The sequence below is a fragment of the Danio aesculapii genome, chromosome 15 (genome assembly GCF_903798145.1).
Source record: "Danio aesculapii chromosome 15, fDanAes4.1, whole genome shotgun sequence".
NCBI lineage: Eukaryota > Metazoa > Chordata > Actinopteri > Cypriniformes > Danionidae > Danio > Danio aesculapii.
Genome location: NC_079449.1, coordinates 20232010 through 20258856, shown reverse-complemented (window position 1 = coordinate 20258856; position 26847 = coordinate 20232010). Strand labels below are relative to the sequence as shown.

General features: G+C 37.1%; 2 protein-coding genes across 5 annotated transcripts in view; one reads left to right on the top strand and one right to left on the bottom strand.

The window, feature by feature from the left end:
- Positions 1–15253, bottom strand: part of git1 (G protein-coupled receptor kinase interacting ArfGAP 1) — a 47023-nt gene extending 31770 nt beyond the window's left edge. For all 3 annotated transcript variants that reach the window (XM_056474214.1, XM_056474216.1, XM_056474215.1), the window contains exons 1-5: positions 14759–15253; positions 5634–5767; positions 5367–5479; positions 1207–1312; positions 878–964 (exon numbers count right to left, since the gene is read on the bottom strand). In XM_056474214.1, the coding sequence (XP_056330189.1) occupies positions 878–964; positions 1207–1312; positions 5367–5479; positions 5634–5767; positions 14759–14810 (492 nt within the window). In that variant the 5' untranslated portion in view covers positions 14811–15253. The remainder of the gene's footprint in view (positions 1–877; positions 965–1206; positions 1313–5366; positions 5480–5633; positions 5768–14758) is intronic.
- A 4065-nt stretch (positions 15254–19318) lies between these two features.
- The window catches only part of ankrd13b (ankyrin repeat domain 13B), a 55257-nt gene continuing 47728 nt past the window's right edge, over positions 19319–26847 (top strand). For both annotated transcript variants that reach the window (XM_056474068.1, XM_056474069.1), the window contains exon 1: positions 19319–19676. In XM_056474068.1, the coding sequence (XP_056330043.1) occupies positions 19569–19676 (108 nt within the window). In that variant the 5' untranslated portion in view covers positions 19319–19568. The remainder of the gene's footprint in view (positions 19677–26847) is intronic.

The window sequence follows — 26847 nt, the reverse complement described above, 5'->3', positions numbered from 1 at the left end:
TATATATATATATATATATATATACACATATATATACACATACACACACATACATAGATATATATATATATATATATATATATATATATATATATATATATATATATATATATATATATATATATATATGTATGTATATATAATATATATATATATATATATATATATATATATATATATATATATATATATATATATGTATGTATGTATGTATATATATATATATATATATATATATATATATATATATATATATATATATATATATATATATATATATATATAATATTATAAAATGATTTAGAAAAATAAGGGAATGATAGAAGGCAAAAGAAATGTTTTGCTAATAAATAAAGCTTTAAAATAAGCATTTTCTCTAAACAATCAGTTTGGGCCTTCAAAATATCGAAGTAAAAAAGGTTGAGAACCCCTGGTCTACAGCCAATCAGGACACAAAAAAACACAATGTGCTTTAAAAAGAAAAAAAATTGTCAAATTGCATGAAAAAAAAAACCTGAGAAACTGAGGCTGTGAAAAGTGAACCACGTTACAGCGAAGGACCACTGTATTTGTTTTAAAGAAATTTAATAAAATAAATCAATTTTATATTAAAAAAAAGTAGCTTTTAGTTATATTTTGGCTATTTTAAAGTTAAATAAAAATGAAAATCATTTCCTTGAAAACTAGCATAGTAAAAAAAATCCATTTCTTTTATTCTGAATAACAAAGAAACATTTTCATGGTTTTAGATTTGTGCAATAAAGCTCTAAATCAGCAACAGAAACGCATATTCTTTCCTTTTATCTAGTATTAATGATCATCTTTGCTTTCATTATGATGTAGAACACCTGACAGAACAAAAGACGACTGATCTTACCGGGTGGAAGAAGTTGGCTTGTGCCCCCAGTGACAGCAGCCGTAAACATGTCTCCAGACTTCCTGTCCGCACACTTGAGTGCAGTTGCTGCAGGCAAGAACAGGAGAATAAGCGAGTATGTGAGAGAAACCCAGCATGAAAGAGATCCTCTCATTAGGGCCGTTCAATAGCACTGAGGAAGGCACATTTATTCACTAGCGGGGTGTCATTTTAAGGGCCCTCCTGCAAGGGCACAGACAGTGGGGAGCAGAAAGAGGCCGTGAGGAAAGACAGAATGACAGTAAAAGGGAAGAGACTGAGATAAGCAGTGGCTTGTGTGATGGTCTCACCTTGCTAAGGTCCTTAGTAGTGACTCCGTCGTCATCACGGCAGGGCAACTTATGGACAAAGGCTAACATCTGGTACTTGGCGCGAATGAACTCTGACTTTGTGGGGCTGCAGGGTGAAGAGCGCAGAAACAAATAAAAAACAAAGTCAATATCAATAAATTAAAAATGGGACACATACTCAATATTCCCATCTACATCAATATAATCACGACTGCTTATTTAAAACTACTGCACTCTTTTCTGGTGGAAGTGAAACTTGATTCTAAAGAGCTGAAAAATTACACAGATAATGGACACATTTACACACCAACACATAGATGCATATGTACATTCACTATTTTGTTACACAATCAAACTCCCTTTGAAAGGTAAATTAAAAGACCTTTTTATTAGAGGTGCAGTGAAGATGGCACAGGAAGGGGCAAATTTTCATCCCCCATTTGAGACTTTGATGTGTTTAGTGTGCACTAGAATCTGATGGTTTGGACCTCACATATTGATACTCATAAAAAACGCTCTGATACTGATGACTAACTGAATTACTGGCGATTAACTGAAATGTAATCGAAATCGACATTCAGAACATACAATCTTTAAAATTTTTCCCAGTACTTTCTCTATGGCATGTGGAGTCACATGACTCCCGCTTCTGTTGCTCTATTACTTCTGGGTTAAGCAGCCTTCGCACGGTCACATACCCACACATCTCTCAAAAATGTAACTACACGGCATGACGACATGTAGCACAAGCTCTGTGATTGGTCGGTTTGGTATCGGTGACGAGCGTGGGAGGCGCAGAGAGCAGCAAGCCCATTGGAGCGACTTTACATTAAAATATTTGTTTACAGAAGATGCAAGAAACACACTGTTTAAAATATGATTATTATTGATATTTTATTTTGAAGAGATACTGCTTTATTTTCTACTTCTAATATAAAAAACATTGAAAAAGAATTATTTTAAATATACAGTTGCAAAAGAAAGAAAAAAATTTACTGTTGGTTTTAGGCAATGTGTGTTTTAATTTCAGTAGTTCAGCATTGATGTTCAGTAAATAATCATAGATAGTAGATAGTGTGTTTACTTCAATTATTTTAAAATCAAGTAATGCACCCTTCATTCAAAAATCTCTCACTTGTAATATGTGAGCATCTTTACTGTACAAAACCTGTCAGTGAACTATGAGGGCAAAAAAAATAAATAAACAAATAAAATAATCGTTCATTATTCGTAATCGAGTTAAAATTAATCAAGAGTTTGATTTTGGGGCAAATCGCCCAGCCCTACTGATGACCAGTATGTACTTTTGATTGTAACAAAGTGTTAAATTACAAACATTTGTTCAGTGAAGTTAGTTTTGGAGATTAATCAGGTTAACGAAGATATATATTTTTTTAATAAATGTTATTTTATTATTATTATTTATTTTATTTATTATTATTAAGTGGTAGCGTCAAAACGACTACTTTGTGACAAACAGCTTTTGTTCATAATTACAGAGTAGCTGTCCAATGTTTAGTCTAAGTAGCTATGTTTCCATCTAAATATGTGAATTAGACTAACGCGCAAAACTTGAATACCACATGAAACAATACAGAATAAAGCAGGTTCCTTCCAATGAGTCAAAGAGAAAAAAATCATCACTTCTTGGCACCAAATATCAAAAAGAGAAATGGAATGTGCTGTGGTTGGAGAAGCCACCGTGTGCCTTTTTCTTATTTAATAAATTACTTGCACCTCAGGAGAAAAGATGAAACTTAATGAACACAGTGTGGCTTTTGGAGGCCAGAGACCACTCTTTGGGCTCTCAAGACAGTTCTGAGAGGTAATAATACAGAAACACTTTGATAACACACTTTAGGCAAGTCATTTTAGAATGACCAGAACAACATGTCAGATGTTTTCCAATGTAGTCAGTCTGCTGGTTTGTCCATTAACGCCATTAAATTGCATCCCAGTTCTGACATGAAAGCGAATTGCCATTGCTCTGTATGAATAATCTACGTGTGTGTGCCTATTAAAAAAAAAAAAAAAAAAAAAAAAACATGTTTTTGATGGCCATGTTGGAATTTATTCTGTAAATGTGCTTCCACCATAGTTTATGTGCATTTTTTCTTTATCAGGTAACGTTTTTTTTTCTCTAGAGAGAGAGGGGAAAGAGGGACAAAAAAAAATCAAAAATTAGGGTTCGGTTTTCCAGACACGCTGCCACTCGGTCCTCAACAAGATGAGAGATCCGACGATGTGCTGGGAGCCCTGTGGAGGAATCTATCCACCCGTCCATCTTCTGGTGATCGGCGGCAGTTCTCTTGGCTGGTAGCATTTCTGGTCTCCTGCTCCGCTCCTGCTTCGGTGGATGGACGAAGGCTTTAGCATCATGTCGGACAGCGGTGACTCCCCGGGCGCCCTGGGATGGCTCCCTTGAGCTCTTTTCCTTCTGGTGGTGAGCCCAGTGTCTCCTGCTCCTCACCATGCTGGGACACGGCAGCAGGGAGATCCTTTCCTCACCTGCCTTAGGCCACCCCGGCACTCTGGGCAGGAAAACATGTTTCTCCCCCACTCGGGTTAACTGCCGAACACTCGCTCTCCCTCTTAGCGACAAGGGCAACTGTACAACATGTCTCTCCTTCTCCCGTGTTACGGCACCACTGTAAGGAAGTTAGATGGCTGCCTGGCCATCGGGAAGAAGTAGGCGGAGAACCAACAAACTTTAAAATAATTTTTAATGAGCAAATAAAACAAACATACAGCAGCTCCTCACGGAGACTGCCATCACACTGAAAGCAAGAGTAAAACAATATGTCCGGCCCGGTCCTCTCTCTCAGCACTGGAGTCTCTCCTCCTTTCAGCTTCTAGGGCTCCTCCGTGAGACTCGAGGCAGGTGACGCGCCCAGTTGTCCCTGATTATCTCACTCACGCCACCCGCCTCGTACACCCTCACGGCTCTCGTCTCCGCCTCACTCGCCACAGCTCATTTTCAAAATATCTGCACATCTTGGTCTTCCATTTAAGCATTCTTATGCATAAAAGTATGTGGATGGAAACATGGCTATTATGTTTTTTTGATACCTGGAAATTGTCTAGGTATGACAATGACTACGTTTACATGGACATCAGTAATCAAATTATTTGCCTTAATCTAATTAAGACAATAATAAGATTAAGGCATTTACATGAGTTGCATTTTTATGTTGCTTTCATGATTCGGTTTTACATGTTATAGCACATACTTAGATTAACGTCATTGCGTCACCGCGCTATTCGCATTTCCTCCAGAGTTTCATGTAATTTCGGGTGTTTCATTATTACTTTGTCGACTTAACTGCAGTTTGGCACTTTCACTTTCATTAGGGCATGCCCCCCTGTGACAAACGAGATATTGGATGCAACTACAAACTGCTGGAAGACTGATGTTTTAACGGAAGTTCATATCGCATGCTGAATGGAAGAAAAAAGACTCCGCATTTCTCGATGCAGGTGTCTGTGGTCTGCACTGACTCGGTAGGCGCAGCGTGACAAACAGCCGTTTGTGTGTGTGTGTGTGTGTGGGTGTGTGTGGACTATCCTGTCGCAAAACACAGCGAAAAGCCCTACATGACAGTAATAGTTCGATTAAGGTGTTTACATGACTGTACTGCACTTCAATAATGTGACTAAAATCGGCATACTCCATACGTCTTAATTTGTTTTCTCTTTAGTTTGATTATGACCTTAATCGGATTAAATTGATCAAAAATCGCTGTTTACATGGTAGACAATTAATTAGAGTATTGTCTTAATCGCATTAAAATCGAATTATTGGTGTCCATGTAAACGTAGTTAAATACAGGTATCAGAATTGGTCTTGGAGAGTACATGAATAAAAACATAGGTACTCATACTCGGCCTTTAAAAAGCGATATTGGGGCCTGTCTGAACCACTGAACCATCGCTCAGACAAATGACTTTTTAATTACTCTGTATTTTACTTGAAAAACCTCCTCTAATTTATTCTGAGTGAGCGGATCTGCTAGTCTGGTCTCGGTGCTCTACTATTACATGAAACTCCACGAGAACAATTACATACTGCACAGACCAATAAAAACAAAAATTATACCCCGGTCTTCTGTTTTTATGGCATGCTGGTATATGATGCATGAATGGTTGATGAGATGGCTTACTGGACTTTATCTTGTGGGTTTGGTTTCCTGCGGCCGCTCTGAACTTGTGCTGGATCCAGCAGAGAGTGTTCCCAGATCGAGTTAGCGCCGTTACTGGCCAGGGTCTGCACCATCTGAGGCACATACATACATTTGTTAACTTGTTAAAACTACAGAAATGTGTGACCGTGTGTGTGTGTGTGTATGTGTGTGTGCGTGTGTGTGTGTGTGTGTGTGTGTGTGTGTGTGTGTGTGTGTGTGTGTGTGTGTGTGAGGCTCTTTAGGCACCTGCAGTAAGGAAGGAGGCCAGCCGCTGTGTCTCAGGTGTTTGACGATGGAAATGTGACGGCCCAGGCTCCGGTGTACAGAACAGCACTCATCGCAGATCAGGACCCCTCGGTTTATACTGCTCCAGCCCGGGTCTGAACACACACAAGAGAATAGCGATTTCAGCAGAGGGAATGAATGTTAAAAAAAACGATACAAAATAAGATCATCAAATCAAGAGGTGGTTTTTCTAACAAATTATAAAGACACATGAGAGTAAGAAGTGGAAAGATTGACTTGTTTTGCTTTGATGGATCACAAAAAAGATCCCTACACCTTTTTCAGCGCTTCACTGAACTCTGTTGTCATTGATTCTGCTTATATAAACTTTCACTACAATGAAGTCTAGCTTGGTAATACAGATGTGGTTGTAGAAACTAATAAAACAATGTGTTTTAATCTTGGAAGCATCATTGAGAAAGGTTTAGGGATGCAGCGATATGGTTTCTTTTTAGCCGATATCGATAACCGAGAACTGTTAAAATTTGGTGGCCGATAACCAATATATTAGCTGATAATTATAAAATATTTTTCAAATGTTTAATAATTTTTTTTTATAGAGTGAACAGCAGATTTTATTTGTAAAAACTTCATTAAAGTTAGAACTAATCTTATAAAAGTTTTTAAAAAAGAGATTATACAGACAGGTAGTTCTGTACAACTACATAATCTATCGGCTTAAAGATATCGGCCTAATTTTGATATCAGACTGATAACGATAACATTAAAAATAGCATTTAACGGCCGGTATCGATATGGCCACCGAATCCGATATATTGTGCATCCCTAGAAGGGTTACAAACTAAACATGCGCATGTACAAATTCATACTGATATAATTGAATAGGTTATAGTTAAGCTATTTAATAAAAGCTATAATTTCTAACCATTACAGGCACTACAAAATTGCAAATACTAGACTTAATACTGGGTGGTATTGAACTTTAATGCTTGTTCAAAATAGTGATCTTTTACAATTAAATTTGTTAAAGAAATAATAATATTGGAATAAGGTAATAGTAGCTAAAATCAGTATTTTAAATTTTGTTTTCCTCAGTCTAAAGGAAAATAGAAACGTTTTCTCCCACTTCCATTTTTTTATTTTACTTATTAATTTTTTTTTTATTGCTAAGCATGTCTTATGATTTTTTATGTTGTTGGTTGAGATTATTAGTACTCATTAAACAATAATTTTTTACTAGTTTAATTATTATTATTATTATTACATTTCTGTAAAATAGTCAAATATTTGTCACAATATTTTTTTACAAGTTGACTTGGAAATTTCTGTGGATACTACGCCAGTGCACTTTAATACTAACTAGAGCGGTGCCCAAACTTTTTCTTAAAGCGGGCCAAAACCAACCTTGATTGAAGACTGTGGGCCAAATATATACAAAATATGTGTAAATATATCTAATTATTATATAAAAATAACTAGAAAAAATAAAAAATAGAAAAACATAAACAATCCCATTTAAAACACAATGGAGTTCAATGCTGATAACGCTAATCGAGCTGCTCCCGCCTTCGCCTTGATTCGCTCACCGATGTCATGTGTATTGTCCTCGATCTGTCAAGTGACAGTATTAACATTTTAAAAGTCTGATTAATTTACAACATTTAATTCATTCATTTTCTTTTCGGCTTAGTCCCTTTATTATTCAGGGGTCGCCATAGCGGAATGAACTGACAACTTATCCAGCATGTTTTTTACGCAATGGATGCCCTTCCAGCTGCAACCCATTCTTGGGAAACATCCACACACACTCATTCACACTCATACACTAAGGACAATTTAGCCAACCCAATTCACCTATACTACATGTCTTCGGACTGTGGGGGAAACCGGAGCACCCGGAGGAAACCCACACGAACGCAAGGAGTAATGCAAACTCCACACAGAATTGCCAACTGACCCAGCCTAGGCTCGAACCAGTGACCTTTTTGCTATGAGGCGACAGCATTACCTACTGCGCCACTGCGTCGCCACAAAATTTAATTTAAACATTTAATTTAAACATTTAATTCATTTTGCTTTTTTGTAGATCAGCAAAAAAACAAAGAAACAATAAGTTACATTAAATTCGATATCACAATCTCTGTCAAAGGTATTCGCCTCAAGCACTTTCCCATCACCTCTTCCTCTCTTTTTAGATGGGACGATGGGCCAAATCAAAGGTTATCATGGGCCAACTTTGGCCCGCGGGCCCTACTTTGCGCATCTCTGAACTAGACAATACTAAGTCATTTCAGCATGGCTACTTTAGTGTTCCATTTCTAGCTACTTCAGTGTAGCTACACTTTGGATTTATACATCTAAAATTCCACATTATACAGTAAATTCCATTTATATGTCTGGATCATGTACTTTTCATAGCCATATTGTCTGCATCTTTGGCATACACCGCATCATAATTCAAAAATTAATGAGGCTTTTTGAGGTAAAGGGCCCTGGTGGGGTACACAAGTGCAGTCAGGATCAAGGTGACATTCAGGTAAACAGAAAAATGACTAAGACCCAGTGTGACAGAAGTATGCCTCTGGCTGCCACAGGCCCCCAGGATCTGTCTAAAATTAAACCAGCACCCACAATATTTCATGCACATAATCTCATCCACAGAATCTCACTCACTAAGCAGGGTTTGATACGATTAGAGCGAGCAGGAGATTAAGCTGCACTGATGTAAACAGTGTCATAACACGATTATTGATTTCCCATATGAATGTGAACACAATACGACATCTAAAAATGGCTGATGCTGATATATACACCAATATTGGGAAAATAATTTTACAGCTTTTCTAATTATTTTAACTGCGATGGTGAAGCTGAACCATTACTGTAGTATTACAAGATCCTGCTGGTCAAGAAACAGATCTTCTTTTTAATCAAGATTCAAAGAGGCTGTGCTGCTTATATTTTTTTAAAGTAAATATTCTTTCAGGAATTTTTTGATGGATGCAAATCATGAAGCATTTACGCATTACAATTCCTCTCTTACTCTCATTTTGATGCTTTTTTGCTGAATAAAAGCACCTATTTCTTAAATAGAAATTAAAGACCCAATAAAATACATTAAGGGTGCGTTCACACTTGGCAGGGTTAACTTGGTTCACTAAAAACAATCTCTATATTTGATGTGAATGCTGCCATCCAGTCTTTGGTGCGTTTGTGTTCCACTGAAATGTCAACATGGCCAAAGACATCTAAACTATCCGAAAACAGAATGTGAATTCACAAAAAACATGCCTGTGTTTTCTTCACACAGAAGCTACATTCCACATTACAGTTCAGCAAACTGATTTCTGCAGCAGATCTTTATTTTTATGTTGCATCAATTGTGCAAAGGAGAAACCACAGGTTCTGTTTTGAGTTTTTAGTTCTATAAATGATACTGACACCAAGTAAACCAGAATTAAATGTATTAGTTCCATTTTTGTCCAGATTAAAAATGAACCAATCTACAAGTGTGAAAACACCCAGCAAATATAAAAAGAAGAGTTAAATCGATGTTCCTTTAATGAAATAGGTCACCCAAAAAGGAAAACAATCCTATAACTAAGCATACCGTGCCAAAGCCCAATCAAACCACGCTCTGGCACACCTCCTCCAACCGGGCCAGTGCCGGCCAACTGAACTGCACCTGAGCCTGATTCGGAGCACTCACACTTCTCAAACAAACCGGGAAACGCTCCTGGGCACAGTTCGGATAGCATAGTGTGAGTGCACGCTAATTCACCCTACTCTTGCAGGTTTTTAATCCAACGCAATCTCAAACCAAATCGCAACTTTTTGATTAAGTTGTTAATTCATATTAATTTGAATAATCTTATTTGTACACTGTAAAAAATATCTGTTAATTGACCGTTTTGCATATTTAGTTTTTCGTATTTTTGATTAAAAAAAATTTCCACTTATTTATGCTTTTGAATTGCATAGTGGGACTTTGATCTTCCTCTAAAAACCTCTAAAAAAATTTCTTGATGTAGAAATTTTTGTACAAATTTACTTTTATTGACATCGGGGCTGTGCAATTAATCGTGATTTGAATTGTTGCAATTAACTAATCGCAAGAGGCTGCGATATGAAATATACATGTATCATTTCATTTCCCCCACCCAGAGCAAATGCGTGACTGCTGTCTGTGTGTCTTATTAGCCAATTGAGTGAGCTCACTTTCATTCTGCCAAATCAGAATTGCGCACCTGAACTATGCAGAACGCCCACAATCAAAAACAAAAAAACAACAAATGCGGACAAAAAGCGCGGACAAGTGGGATGATAGCGTTTGCTGCTTCAGAAGCATTAACAGTCGAATATCAAAGAAAAACAGGACATTGGTAATATGGGAATATTTTACTTTCAAAGTCACAGACCCCGAACAAAAACAGGTCAGTTGTAGGAGCTGTCGTAGAATTGCTGTCACGGCATGAGGAAATACACCAACCAGAACCTAAAATTATTATTTTTTTAATTACTGACAACAAAACTTAAAGCATTGCAGTGACACTCGATCTAGTAGCAAGCAACAGCAAAGTACAATTTCAGAGTTGTTTCAGCCATGTTAGTTTGCTGAGTGTTGTGTATTTTTATAATTATTATTGTTTTGTTTGTATAATAAGCTACACTATCTCCCTAATTTGAGTTCAACATGTTTACAGAATGTTAAGGTCATTTTATTTGTGTTTACTGCTTGCTCTAGACAATAATTTGTATTTCATTTCTAAATATTTAAAAACAAATTTGAATAAATGTAAAAAATAAAGTATAAATTCTTTACAGTTCCTTTTTTTAACTAACACACACTCCCTTTTAGCAGCAAGAAGCTACGATACAGAATATTGAGCTGAAGCTTGACTACAAAACTAAATTACAAATCAAATCTAAATCGCAATGTCTGTCAAAAAAATAAAAAATTAATAAAATAAAATCGCAATTTCCCCCAAATTGCACAGCCCTAATTGACATATTTGATTGTTTGAAGTGATATATTGTTTGGGTTGGTGTTGTAAATCACGACATAAAAACCTGGTAATAAGCTGCCAGAACTTTTTCTGTTATTTTACAAACTTAGTTCCCTATTTATTACTTCTTAGACAACATATTGTCTAAAATTACTAAAACGTCAAGAAAAGTCACTTTGTTTAACTGTAGAGTAGAATTTTCAACATCAAAAGTGGACAGAGCAGAAATAAAACTCCCATAATACAATTCACAACTGTAAACAGAAAACACTTGTAAATCACAATATAAGGAAACAGTGTTTCTTACAGTGTGTGAATTGCTCATCTCCCAATGATTGGTAGGTTTAGGAGTGGGGTTTGGGGGCCTCCTTTCAAAGATCATACGTGTTGATACGAATAAATCATATGAATTAGCCATTTTTTTCCTCATGAGATCAACATGGTTAATCAACGTCTGCTAAAATAAAGTGTTGGTTTTCTAGTTACAAAAAATATATTTTTATATTTAAAATAGGGGTGGGCGATTTGACCTAAAATCAAAATCTAGATTAATGGAACATTTTAACTCGATTACGATTAATGAGCGAATATCTTACTTATTTAATCTTTTCCCTCAGAGTTTACTGACAAGTTTTATATGACGTCTAAAGGCATCTCTGGCGCAGCTTCCAAACATCGTCAATGTAGTGCAAAGTAAGTCTCAAGAACAAGTCCATCGTCCTTCTTGACCAGAAATCAGATGTGGGCGCAGAAGTATAAATCAGCCTCAGACTTTAAAGAGCGGGGTCACGTGACACGTAGGAAAAGTAATTGGAAAAAAAAACATCCTGGAAAAATTTGATCGATTATAGGTTCTGAATGTCGATTTTTGATTACTTTTCGCCCAGCCCTAATTTAAAACTTTATAAACAATCATCTTCTGGCAACAGCTGTTCCTATGTTCATAGTAGAATTATTACCTGAGAAACTTTGGATGAAACAAACAGGGTTGGTTTGGGCATTGTAAACTTCTAATTCGGGACAGGCATTTGTTCGGCTCCATCACTTGGATGTCTGTATTCTTTATCAGCTTAGCTGTATATGCTCTACACTGTAACTTAACTTACTGTCGGAGGCCAGTGAAAAAAGATTTCTTTAAAAAAATCTATTTACTTCTAAAGGTGTTCCTTTCATTCATTTTTGGGTGAACTAAACTCCCACATTCATCAAAAATTAAAATGGATTTTGAAGATGACAGATTATTATTTTTTTTACTAAAGGAAAGGCTTATTTAAATCCAGCAAATGTTCATATTACAGCCAAATAAATTTATTCTAGCATGCAGAGAAGAACCTGATATTTACTGGCTTAATTAAAAATAAATCAGTGCCATAAACTTGTTTATCGGTCTAAATATGAACATTAACAGAGATGAAGCCAAGCACCTGTGTGTGGGAAAAATCAAAGATGATGCCAACTAACACCCTCATCCTTTCTAAAAGTGCTTCAAACTATTAACAGAAGCATCTTCAAACCTGAGTTTCTCTTCGCATCTAATGAAATTACACATCACTCACTAACACACACACGGACTCTTCACACAGGGCGTCATTCAGCCCTCAGTGGCCATGCAATTGACAATCTTCCCCACATTCATTCATTCCAATAACGCATTTACCAGAATACATCCGTCTGTCTGCCCACCATCCCTCCTCCTCCTCTTCCTTTCTCAGTCATCAGTTCCTTGCCTTCAACACACTCACCATTATCTACATTCCAACAACATGTCAAACACGAAAATGACAAGGTCTATGTGCACTGCAGTAGTAGAGATCAATCGAAGTTGGAATTTGCTGATACGGATAGCTTGATAGACCATACCTGCCGATAAACGATTGATTAACCGATAAACAAACTATAAATGAACAGAACGGCATGTGAAATAGTACTGAACCTAATTACACACACAAACAGTTAAATTCATGTGAAGACATGCATTAAGATGACATTCAAAACTTGATTGTGCTTTTTTATTATTATTAATGACATTTGTAAACATTAACAGCTTAAAATGATCTCAAATAAATTTACTGCTAGGTTTAACATAGTGTAATAAAAAACATGCAAGCACATGATCAGTGATTTTTGTTTCTAGAAACCGCTCTGGCCATAATTGTGTCGGCTCTTGCACTGTATGACAACTATCGGTGGGGATTTTTGTTGATAACTGATACCACAGGCATCGGTGACAGATCTTTTGGTCGAGCTCACAGCATGACTGCAGGTAGCCGAAGAGGTGAAACAGAACTAAACTGTCAAAAACAAGACACACTCGTACATTTGTGGAGAGCAGAGAGCAGCTGTGGATGAGAGAGCAGCTGTCATGCCCTCCGTACCACCCCTCAGCTCCCCCCATGGGGACGGTGAGACTAAATGAGCAAGGCCAAGGGTGGGCTTGAAGTGACGGCACAGCTGAGCAGCATTTAAAAAATGTTTTGTAAACAACTGAAGGCGGTCTTGTGTCTTTATTTGGTTGGTTTAAGCTTGTTGGTAATTTACTGAGCAATGCATTTGAGGACAAATGGCTGAAAACGACATAGTTCCTACTTATTTAAAACAAAAATGCTATAGGGAAAAAATGGAAAGTTGATCCTGGTTTCAGGAAATTGTGTCTTAAGGCATACATGATGGAACTAGAAATGGCTATAAATAATTTAAACCTATGCTCTATTTAGTACAAACCTATTTTGTAACTTTGAAAAGAGGAAATCTGAAAACATCAGATATGAATTTGTATATTACTGCTGATAGATTTCACCTACTGCTCATAATTATTCCAGAATTATAGCGATATGTTTTAATTGCCAGTCATGCTAAAAACAGATTTAGCTGGTTTAAAGCTTTTAGGTGGTGTCCAAGTGTGGTCAAACTGGTCCGTTGGATAGTTTTAGATGGGTTTTTATGGACTTTTTAAGCTGGTCATGCTGAGAGACCAGCTTGGAGACCAGCTACACAACAGCTTGGCCATACTGGGAGACCAGCTTAAATTAGCTAAGACCAGTAAAGTAAAGACCTGGTTTAAGCATTTTTTTAGCATTAAAATGCAATACTATCAGTTAACTCAACATACTATCGGATTATTCATAGTTTTACTATAATAGAAGTCCATTAAACATGTTTTAGTGCATTGACTACAATTTGTGTAACCATAGTTAAACTATGGTTAATGTAGCAAAATCATCGTTGATTTGCGGTTAACGTTACCATGCGGTAACAACAAAAACAATGTTTGTCTGGTAATATTTTAAACTACTATTCATTTTATTATAAGGTATAACAAACACAACCGTTATCTAGAAGCAATTCAGTGGACAAGAGCAAACAGAAGCGAAGACTGACCCACGTCAGAGTTAGAAGTGTCCTGTCAACCTGCTAACGCTAGTTAGCTATCTAGTCTAGTTCAGACTAACTAGATTCGCAAAAAAATGCACCGGATATGCTTAAGTAGGACCTCTTGCAGTCATAAAAACTGACTCTAAATGCACAAACGTGTTTTACTTAAAACTGGGAAGAGACTCAAATAAGAGTCCGCAGGCTACTTAGCAACCAAGCCTAGCTTACTGACAGTTAGCATTGTTCGATACATAGAGCTTTCAGTGCGGAGTATTTACTAAAACGCACTTTTAATATATAGTAAGCTATCGCTACAATATCTGCATATAAACAAATCTAAGTGTGGAGTAAATATGATCCTTTTCAATTGACAGCACCTCGCAGGCTCGTCAACTTAACTTGGGATGGGTGCTAACAACGAGAACGGGTAAAACTTTAGCCACGGCAGCAAAGCAGGAATAAGCAGTCCAAATTTAAAGTCATGCAAGTTTTGTGAATGCAGTAAAAGATGATACTTCACGAACAACCACTGTTCAACCGCATTACAAGATACATATAAATTAAGAGTGCGTTTAAAAGAAGCTGATTTGTTGGGCCGCATAATCGGCCTTAATTTTAGGGATTTTTCCTGGCGCGCTTAACCGAGTATCCCTTCGCATACGCGGGCTTGGTACTCGTCCTCGCTCAGGCGAGTCCCGGACAGCCATGGCTCACAACAACGCCTTGATCCATAAATCTCAGCCTTACCTGGTGCACTGCAGTCGGCGCACACCTCGCTTCTCTGGACTTTCCTGGACATCGCTGAATCAAAAGCTGCTTCTTCCAGAAATTTTAGTCCAGTGCTGAAGATATCTGGTTTTCCTTCCCTCCAGGAGCGATGTTTGCGATTTTAATGCCGCCCCGAATGTCCGGAAGCCGGCGACGAGCTCTCCAGCGCTCCCGGTCCTCACCCTTCTCTCTCTCTCTCTTTCTCTCCTTCCTTTTTCTTGCGGTGTCTTCTGTCGTGCCGCTACGAGGACTTTACGATTCCTCAAGATGAATGAGATTTTCAGAAGGCCCCTTACGTTATCAGATTTCAGACGTTATCAGTTTAATTTTCAGTGGCCCCACTAATCTTTTTACCCCGATCATTATCCAAGCCCCGTCTCTTGGGCAAAAGGGGGTGGGAATAAGTAAAGTATGGATACAGTACACGGTTTATTTACATCCACTGCCCCATACACTTCTGTATTGCGGGCTGCATATCCCTCTCTCTGACGTCTGTCTCTCGCTTTCTCTCTTTTGCCCCACTGTCGTCAGTGCACAGGCGGGGGCCGACACAGCAGAGGGACCCTGCAGTCGTGCCCACCAGTATGGAGATGAATTTTACATAACTTTAATTACATGCCTACTATCTACTAATAGGCTAGAAAAAACATTTACTCAGTTAAAATAATTTTTTTTTACTTTAAAATAATGTGCATCTAGAAAAATATCATTAATATTTATATACTAGACCTCCACATTCTATTCTATTCATTCATTTTCTTTTCGGCTTAGTCCCTTTATTAATCAGGGGTCACCACAGCAGAATTAACCACCAACTTATCTAGCATGTTTTACGCAGCGGATGCCCTTCCAGCTGCAACCCATCACTGGGAATCACCCATACACTCTCACATTCACTCATACACTACTAACAATTTAGCTTACCCAATTTACCTATAGTGTATGACTTTGGACTGTGGGGGGGAAACCAGAGCACCCAGAGGAAATCCACGTGAACACGAGGAATGCCAACTGACCCAGCCGAGGCTTGAACCAGCGACCTTTTTGCTGCGAGGCGACAGCGCGACCCACTGCACCACAATGAGTTGTTTTCTTGGCCCAGTTTACATTTGCTCATTCCAATACAAATCTTCAAACTATAGGATAGAAAAAGAAAAGTGTGTATATACTTTTAGGTTTTGGTTATTATATAATACAGTATATACAGTTGAAGTCAGAATTATTAGCCCCCCTGTTTATTTTTTCCCCCAAATTCTGTTTAATGGAAAGAAGATTTTTTTTTCAACACATTTCTAAACATAATAGTTTTAATAACTCATTTCTAATAACTGATTTATTTTATCTTTTTCATGTTTAGAGTACATAATATTTGACTAGATATTTTTCAAGACACTTCTATACAGCTTAAAGTGACATTTAAAGGCTTAACTAGGTTAATTAGGTTAACTAGGCAGGTTAGGGTAATTAGGCAAGTTATTGTATAATGATGGTTTGTTCTGTAGACTATCGAAAAATATATAGCTTAAAAGAGCTAATAATTTTGACCTTAAAATCGTTTTTAAAAAATTAAAAACTGTTTTTATTCTAGCCGAAATAAAACAAATAAGACTTTCTCCAGAAGAAAAAATATTATCAGACATACTGTGAAAATTTCCTTGCTCTGTTAAACATCATTTGGGAAATCCAGAAAAAGAGGGGCTAATAATTCTGACTTCAACTGTATATATAGGTCCAAAGACATGTATAGATGAATTGAATAAGCTAAATTGTCTGTAGTGTATGTGTGACAATATGAGTGTACGGGTGTTTCCCAGTGTTGGGTGACAGCAGGAAGGGCATCCGCTGTGTAAAACATATGCTGGATAAGTTGGCTGCCACTGTGGCGACCCCAGATTAATAAAGGGAATAAGTCGAAAAGTAAATGAATGAATGATGATATATATATATATATATATATATATATATATATATATATATATATATATATATATTTGGTTTTCCACAGGCAACATTGCCAAGTGACCATTGACATGTTTATATGTATTTTGATTATGTTTCTTGTGAGATCATAAATTGATAACAACAAGAAAAACTAAACAAAATAGTGCAAAAAAATCATAATTCAAACAAACAATTATAAAAGTGCTGTTCATTCCGTTGTGGCAACCCCTGATTAATAAAGGGACTAAACCAAAAAGAGAATGAATGAATGAATTATGCAAGAAGAGAACTAAACAAAATAGTGCAACAAAATAATAATTCAAGCAAAATAATAATGTAAGGAAAAATAAGTATTTTCCAAATTTATTCATTCATTCCTTTTCTTTTCGGCTTATTCCCTTTATTAATCTGGGGTTGCCACAACGGAATGAACCGCCAACTTATCCAGCATATTTTTTACGCAGCGGATGCCCTTCCAGCTGCAACACAACCATGGGAAACAGCAGGCCCGGATTGGCTAATCGGGAGGACTGGGAGTATTCCCGGTGGGCTGGTCCGTTTTTTGGCCACGAGGGCTGGTGTCCCTAGCTGCCTGCACTCTGAGCAGTCGCACTTTTTTCATTCATTTAATTATTTGACCATAGCCTCAATCTTTTTATTCATAATTTTACCGCAGCTCCACTATTTTTATTTATTTTCTCATAGCCCCATGCAGCCTGCAGGTTAATGAGGTCCAATAAAGTAATCTATGAAGTCTGTTTCTTGTCAGATGTTGATTTTTAATCATCACTCAGAGATACATAAACAAATTAAAATGAAGTAAACAAAATATAACCTCAAATTTCAACCATCACGGATGCGGTAAAGAAAACGGTGTGTCTTCTATAGAACGCACTGTCGTCAGATTTGACAGATGCAGTTCTTAAAGAGCCTGCACACAATCATGCTACATATCCTCAATGCAAAATGCACAGAATATCCATCTGAACAACACATATGAATATCCTAAATTTTCAAATACAAAAAAATTAAAAATAAAAATATTGAAAACTGAAATGCATCATATAACATTAGTTATAAACAAATAGGCTCCTACAACATATATTCAGATGCTGCAGAAAAGGACATTGTGATGTTTTAAAGAAGTGTTGGAGATTTAGCCTTTAATGTTCTCATATTTATGACAAATATTTGAAGTTATAAAGCAGCTGTTTCCTTGAAAAAGACATGATAGTATCATTAGTAAATTCAATACATTTGATTTTAATCTTTATTTTATACATGTAGCTTAATTCATATTTGTATTTATTTGATATTTTTTCATTTCAATGTTTGGATATTTATGAGCGCTAACTCTTACAGAAAATAGATTCTGATACTGTTAAACATTGTGATAACTGTTCAAATAAATCTTCACTGTGAAGTGCTGAATTAAAAATGATGTTATTTTTATATATACATCCACACACACTCATTCACACTCATACACTACAGAAAATTTTTTAGAATACCCAATTCAGCTATAGCAAATGTCTTTGGACTTATGGGAAAAACTGGAGCACCTGGAGGAAACCCAAGCCAACAAGGGGAGAACATGCAAACTCCTCACAGAAATGCCAACTGACCCAGCCGAGGCTCAAACCTGCGACCTTCTAGCTGTGAGGCAACAAAGAGGCAACACTTTGGCACCACGGCTCCCTTTTATTAACAATCTTATTAATTTATCTCCGTTTTTTTTTTTTTATATTTGATTTGACCTTATTACATTCACATAGTAGTTCACCCAAAAATGTAAATTTACTCACCATACGTTTATATCCTTCTTTTATATATTGTTCTTTGCTGAACACAAAAAAAGATTTTTAGAAATATGGTAGAAACCTGGAAACATCAGAAAAAATATATGGAACTCAGTTGTTACAGGTTTTCATTCATTAATTTTTCTTTGGCTTAGTCCCTGATTTATCAGGGGTCGCCACAGGGAAATGAACCGCCAACTATTATGGCATAGGTTTTCCAGCTGCAACGCAGTACTGGGAAACACAGACAGTGCTAACCAGCCATACAGATTTTCAACATTTTTAAAAATAACATCTTAAAGGTCTTAACATCTTAAAGGGCATCCGCTGCGTAAAACACATGCTGGATAAATTGGCGGTTCATTCTGCCGTGGCGACCCCAGATTGATAAAGGGACTAAGCCGAAAAGAAAATGAATGAATAAATAAATGATGACAGGATTTGTCAATTTTGGGTGAACTATCCCTTTAAGTCCATATTGATCAAATCAGCACAAACAACATCCCGTTCTGTTCTAGTAGGCTATTATCTGTAAAACAGAAAAACAGAATTAACTAAATAGGCTATTAAGACACAGATGGCAGCACGAGATGCTTTCTCTATATATCCTCTCCCATGGCGCAGTGAGCAGCCTCAGCTTCAGCATCAGCATGTACAGTATGACAGAATCGCGCGCTGAAGTTCAGTGGCTCAAAGGTGTGAGGTGTGAGGGAGTCTCTTTGGTCTGGGAAACGCGAGCCCTGCCTCAGCCTCCGCGAGCGAGCGTGCGGGCGCGCGCCTTTCAGTGTGTGACAGAGGGAGAACAGACGAGGAGGAGTGGAGAACAGACCGGAGAGCGTTAGCTTTAAATTACCTTTCAACACAGATGCACTGAATACCAAGCTACTATGCAAAAAGGGATGCTGGTGTCGAGAAGGGAGAGAAATGCCCTTATCGGTCGTCTCGGCAATAACAATATAGCACGCGCCCTTTACAAAAGTAACTGATATCGCACAAAAGCAGCAGGGAAACGGAACGAGGAGAGAGCAGCGGCGAACTATGCACTGAGGATGATTTCTGCCAGAAAAACTCCGGAGAAAAGTCGCTACCACCTGCATTATCTGGTGTGGAATAACAAACACCGGCAGCTGGAGAAAGAGCTCTCAGCGCGCGAGCAGGTAAGATGCGTTGGGTTTCCGCGTGCCAGTCTCGCGGCAGATGATGCTCGGGGCCGCGCGTTTCTCTGATAAAACTGATTCGGTTACTTCATTCGCCTTACAATCTGTGAAAAGTGATTCTTCATCATTTTATGGTTCAATAACGGCATTTATACGAAGTTAAGTGGTTATTTACTAGAGGATATGTCCATTATAAACAGAAATGCGTGTCAAAAAAACCCTCACACCCTGGTTGTGTCTTCATATCTAGCCAGTTGCCTATCTAGGCTGCATTTTTGGGCGGAACGTTCGAACGTTCAAAGATGCTGTCTGTGTAGGCATCACACTATTCGACACACAGTCCATATTCTTCAAACCTGCTCATGTTACATGTGTGCCATTAAGGCGGAAAGATAATCTGAAATGCATTTTAGTTTTCTTTAGATTTGAGATGGTGTAAAACACAGAGAGAGGCTGCAGAATAAAGTGGCAAGGCATACAAAGGCAGTGGGTGAATAATGCTTACAGATCAGCCTACGTTTACCACCACTCACAGTTCTTGAGGATAAATGGTGTGTCAGGAGAGGGTGTGTTTGTCTTTCTCATCAGCCTTGTTCAAAATAATTATTAATCCAATACATTACTCCACCAGCCAGTGCAAAATTAATATGTAATTATTGGGTTGCATATCATTACTACACTGAACTACAAGTTGGCATTATATGGCTGGATAAAATTTAAAGGGAAATTAATAAATAAAAGAAAAATAGCAAAGCGATAATGGTTTGTGACTATAGTGTTTAAATAAAGGAACATACTACTTGATGTTGATAATATGAGAACAATTGTAGCATATGCATCAAAACCCTATTCTGTAATTATTTAGTTGAACAGTATTTATTTTCTGTAATTAAAAAGAAATCTCCATTTGATTGTATTTGCATATTTTTTAAAAAATAACAAGACACAGATGGCAGAGATGCTTTCTCTTTCCCATGCTGCAGTGAGCACCAGTATGACAGAATCACTGATTGCTAACTAAAGTTACACAGCTTATATAAATGGAGATTCATATCAGGCAAAATCTGCTTTTATGATAAACAATTTTTAAAAGAACTGTTTAAAAGAACATTTAAAGAAAAGTCAACATGAAATGTAAAGTCACTCCATGCATTTTAGTAATGTTTCTGGACAATTTATTCATGTTTTTAGTTTACTTATTATGATTCAAGTGTTATTTAAATACCATAACCTGATCGTTGATCCATATGACAAACTTCTACCCATGCTAATCATGGGACGATAACAGTTTTTAAGGTATACCGCAGTTTGAAAAAGTCAAGGTTTTAAAACCGTCAAAATTTTCTGCTGTTCCGTTCCTAAGGTATATATAAGCTTTTTATTTACGTTTTTTTATTTGTTTATTAAGACAACAATATCTTCAGCAGAAAACATATCTAAAGATGCCGTTTTGAAATTGAGTTTGTGTTTTTGAAACAAATGAAGACAGCAGAAGTCAATGATTCACTTGAATTATTTAGCCTGACATGTTTACTGCTCTAAAATATTATAAATGTTTCTCAAAATAAAATATTTTGTGTTCAGAGTTGTTATTTTTTCACCCAGACAATTAAAAAGAATATATTTTAGAGCAGTAATCACAATATTGTGAAGCTGTGATATTTTTATCCAAGGTTATCATACGGTAAGAATCTTATACCGGCCCATGCACACCTGTCCAGTCATTTAGAACACATAAACCTGCTTCATCTTTCACTTGACTGAAGCCTTGCATTTATGCACATCTATTCAATCAAAATTGATGGATAGAATCAAGTCCTCACCCTTCATTTATTTCTTTTTCGACAATCAGATAATACTAAAGAAAATATCTCTCGCCACTATCATTACATTATCATTACTATTTAATATTTGCACAATTAAAATTGTACATATTCATTGCACTTTGTTGCACTAATTCATCTTGAATTTTACATATCCACTACACATATACAGTTGTAATTCTGTTCATAGCTATCTGCATACTTCTGATTATTAATAGCAACCTGTACATATATTCATCAATTGTAAATCTCTGTTCATGGTTAATACAACTTGTATATAATGTTCATAGTACATCCATCTGTAAATATTACCCATATTTTTCTATAATTGCACTTTAAAACTTATACCTATATCCTGCACTTGCTGTTATTGCACTCCTAGTTAGACCTAAACCGTATATTGTTGCCTTGTACTTGTACATGTGTAATGACAATACAGTTTAATCTAATCTAAATCGAATCTAATTACATTAAGAAATAAATGCAACATTAATCCACTGAACTGTGTAACAGGCTGCAAATCAGTTGATTATTTTTTATATCCTTCTTTAATCATTAATTAAAAAACGAAAAAACAAAGAATGACGAAGTAACATTATTCAAGATACATTGCATTTTTATTCCAGTTGAATGGAAACGGTATAATTTATGAAATGGGACTATATGTAAAAAGTTCAATGAATTAATCTCTATTTTATTGCAAATGTGTAAACAGATTGTAGTGACTCTTAAAAAAAGAGACCTTTCATGTCTTCCCAGGTTTAACTATGAAATCCTGTACACTGATCATTATGTAAAGGCCATTTTTGTTGGGAAAAAAGTGTGCAAACATTTTATGAATGCTTCAGAAAGCCTCTCTTCTAACCTACAGTTGTAGTCAGAATTATTAGCCCCCCTTTGAATTTGTTTTTTTTTTTTTGTTATTTCCCAAATGATGTTTAACAGTGCAAGGAAATTTTCACAGTATGTCTGATAATATTTTTTCTTCTGGATAAAGGTATATTTGTTTTATTTTGGCTAGAATAAAAGGAGTTTTTAATTTAACTAAAACTAGACTAGTCGTGATGTGTAGTCATTTATTTCTGTTTATTTGATGACTAGTCTAGTTTTGGCCTATTCTTAGACGTCTATTAGATTTTCACTGACAGCCAAAATCTAGCCTTGTTTTAGCCAAGTCGACTATGTTTAGACATCTATTAGACATCTATTAGACATCTTTTTAAAACAAAAAATGCTTGCTGGGATGTTCTTGCAAAAAAAAAAAAAAAAAAAAAACTATTTTCCAACGTAATTTTTTTTCATCTGAATACAAAAGAAGAAACGCTGAAGCATGTTAGAAACCATGCAGGCAGTACTCATGTACATCCTTAAAAAACGGTAATAAATAAATTTGTGCTTTGAAAGAAGAATAAAATAATTCTTTAGGTTTGGATGATGGGTAAAACAAAATAATTTATTTTTATTTTTCGGGGGGGGGGGGGGACTATCCCTTTAAATAATACACATTAAGAACAACACAAAACATATTTCAAGCTACCCCTATTATTTTTCTATATTATATTACTTTAGTGAAGCATATTCTGTAATAAGCAGAAGTCTAGTTGGGATGGCTTACATCAATGACCGTACACCTTCTCTTATTTTTAACTCTCTGTTTCACAAGTGAGCATTACAAACTCATTTCAGCAAAGTCACAGCAGAGCCATTCCTGATTCCAGCTTTCCAAATCCCAAACAAACAGTAAATCATTTCAATCCTAGCCATCCTGTTCATGTGCCTATTCTTCTGGCTCAGGCCGAGGGTAATAATTCAGACCCCTAACCCTCTTGATGATCACTGCCATATAAAGCACTTCCAGTTTAGCTGATTTACAGGCCGCTGACAGCATAATCTAGCCACGTTTGGCATGGTAGCATGTCGCTCGATGAGTCAATCCGGCACCCTCCGGGGACGGGATGAGGCGCAAAGGGAGGTCAGTGCTGTCTAGATCGTTCCTCTCCAGTGAATGAGGCACGTCGTCACCCTGACGGCTGAAAAAAGTTGCTGCACCAGCACACAGGATTATGGGATAGATGTTAGGTGTCAGTGAAAGAACAAAGGGGGGAAATGTAAGCTATCGGGACAGAGGAGAATGAGGGACCTGAATAGCAAGGCAACGCAAGGCAAGTTTACTTATATAGCACAATTCATACACAATGGTAATTCAAAGTGCTTTACATAAACAAGAATAAAAGAAACTAGAAAAGTAAAGTTCGTAGACAAACTTTATGGTGACTCGAAAAAGTCGAGTCTGACAGTTTGAAGTAGCTTTAAAAATTAAATAATAAGTTTGATACAGTTGGTATAGATAGATATGTACATATGTGACAGCGTGTTTCTAGTATGGATTGGCATGTTTCTTGCTAGGTGGTTGCTAGGGTGTTCTGAGTGGTTGCTAAGGTGTTGCTAGGGTGTTCTGAGTCGTTGCTACGGTGTTGCTAGGCTGTTGCTAGGCGGTTGCTACGGTGTTCTGGGTGGTTGCTAGGGTGTTTTGACTGTTAAGGTGTTGCTAGGCAGTTGCTAGGTGTTCTGAGTGGTTACTCGTGGTTGCTGAGGCATTGCTAGGGTGCTTCAGGTAGTTTTTAAGGTGTTGCTAGGGTATTCTGAGTGGTTGCTAGGACGACCACTAGGTTGTTTTGAGTGGTTGCTAAGGCATTGCAGGGGTGTTCTAGGTGGTTACTAAGGTTTTGCTAGGATGTCCTGATTGGTTGCTAAGGTGTTGCTAGGGTGCTCTATGTGGTCGCTAAGTTGTTGCTAGGCAGTTGCTGAGGTTTTTTGAGTGGTTGCTAAGGTGTAGCTAGGTGGTTGCTAAAGTGTTCTGAGTGGTTGCTAGGTTATTGCAAATGTGTTGCTAGGGTGCTCTGAGTGGTTGCTTAGTGGCTGCTAAGGCATTGCTAGGTGGTTTCTAAGATGTTGCTAGGTGTTTGGTAGAGTGTTCTGAGTGGACTGTTGGACTGTTGCTTTGGTGTTCTAAGTGGTTTTGTAGTCAGTTGCTAACATAAATTATCATGTTTCTTGTATAAACTAGCATGTTAGCATAAATTTAGTATGAATTAGCATGTTGCTAATATGGTTATAGTATGAATTAGCATGTTGTTTGTATGGATTAATATGTTGTTAGTATGTCCAATGTTAAGTCAGTGACAGTCTTTTGCAATAAAAGTTTATGGGACAGTTACTAGGGTGCCGTAAGTGGTTGCTAGGGTGTGGCTAGTAAGTTGAAAGGTCATCAGTGATTGGCAGATTGGTAGTCTGAGTTAAATGAGCGTAACCTTAAGTCTGTGGCTGCGTCCGAAACCGCCTACTACTCAGTAGGTACTGCATTTAAATTTAAACCTACTACTCGGCCGTTAGAAAAGTACGTTCTATACAGTATGAATGTGAAAAGTATTATTGGAATTCGGACGTACTAGATCCGCCATTTTGTCACGGTCACGTGACCTACCTGCGTCAGTTGCGCCGCTTTACTCCCATTCATGAATTCGCTCGCGGGGCATCATGGGATAGTGCAGCATGCATGGAAAGTAGTAGTAAGTCATCCGGGTACTTCTCGCATACTGATTTTCGAATTCTATGAATTCGGACATACTACTCGGCTCGCATACTGATTTTAGCGTACTGTATAGTATGGAAGAATGCGGTTTCGGACGCAGCCATTATGGTGCAAAGTTATGAGGTCATAAAGTTTGGTCCAATGTTAAGTCAATGGGACGTTTCCTAATTTTCCAGGTCAGTTTTCGGGAAAACTGTAAGTCAGATCAGTTGAAAAAATATAACAACTTAATTCAATATAGTTTTGAGGTTTGGTGTTAGCTTGGTGGTTGTAGTATGAAAGGTCTAGGAGCAGATGCATATAGAAATTAGTCTCAGAAGAAGAAGTTTATGTAGTATAACAGTATGTTGGCTTTCTCAAGCCACCATAACAAGTATAAGAAATAAAAACAACAAAGAATAAAAATAATTTTAAAATGATAAAAAATGTTTTAACAGGTTTTAAAGGAATTAAAAACAAAAGAAAGACATAATAGTGTGATCTGTCGGTGCTCGTTCAGACGTGTTTTAAGTCTTGATTTGAATTTGCCTAATGTTTGAGCACATCTAATCATTTCTGGAAGCTGATTCCAGCAGCAAAGAGATTGTGGTGGTCCTGGAGGTGGAAAAAGAAGTTAGGGAAGGGAATAAGAAGCTCAATTTGCAGTTTGCCTTGACAGTGCCATAAAGCAGTCACGGGGGAGGAAGTGGACAGATGACAGCTTGGAGGAAATTGAGACTGAGCGAATGGAGAATGGATAGAGTGGGTGATTGAATGAGGAAAGCATTTGCCGGCTGATGCATCTACAGAAGCCAGCCCAAGAAATAAGAGAAATTGTCGTGCAGGATGTAGATTTGTGTTTTTTTGACTGAAGTCAGCAGTGCCTCAGCAAATGCACAACAACACGACGGCAGTTTCTGAACCCGCGGCCCTCCATCAGCACATTTGCTGTTGTCCACACATCTGTTCGGCTTTCACGTTTGATATACTACCTTTCTTTTTGAACGCTTGTGCCTCCTGCTCTCCACTCGTAACCCAACACTAATTGCGACAGAAAGTTGTCACTGGGGATGGTGGAGAGGGGGGTTGCAGAGATTTGGTAACATTCGGGAAGATTTTAACAGGCTGTCAAGGACTGTGGCAGACAAAAACTAGGGAAATGACAAAAATTAGGAAATGAAAGTACACTTATGTCTGATTTGATTAGAGTTTCTGATCTAAATTCACCACAAAATAATAAGAAGGAATACAATAAAACACACAGGCACACATAATAATCGATGTGTTGTACATGACCTGAGTAGGTGTCTGAACTTCGCTGCTTGTGCCTACTAGTAAATACTACAAGGCTCTGTTTCATCAACACTAGTCATCTCTGTGATTTACATAGATGCTTGTTTTCCCAGTAAACATTCCCCTGTTCTAATTTGGATATGCAAACATAACCTCAAGCCATATTATGCGAAAACCGTAGGAGGAAAAACACTTCAAGTGCATCAGTATTTTCCTCTTAAATAGAGAGTTCAACCAAAAATAAACAATTTTGTTATGTCTTACTGTTATTCCTGGTGATAATGTTAACTAAAATAAATAAAGTCAAATAAAAATGTAAAATAAGTCTCACAAGGCGGTGCTTTCGCATGTTGTTGCGGTGCAAAGTTCAAGCTTGGTGAACTCTGACCTGCGAAATCGCATCACTTAAGGTGATCAAAACAGGACCTCTCTGGACAGAAATTTGAAACATGGAGCAATTGCTCGCTTTTTTAAATGTCTAATC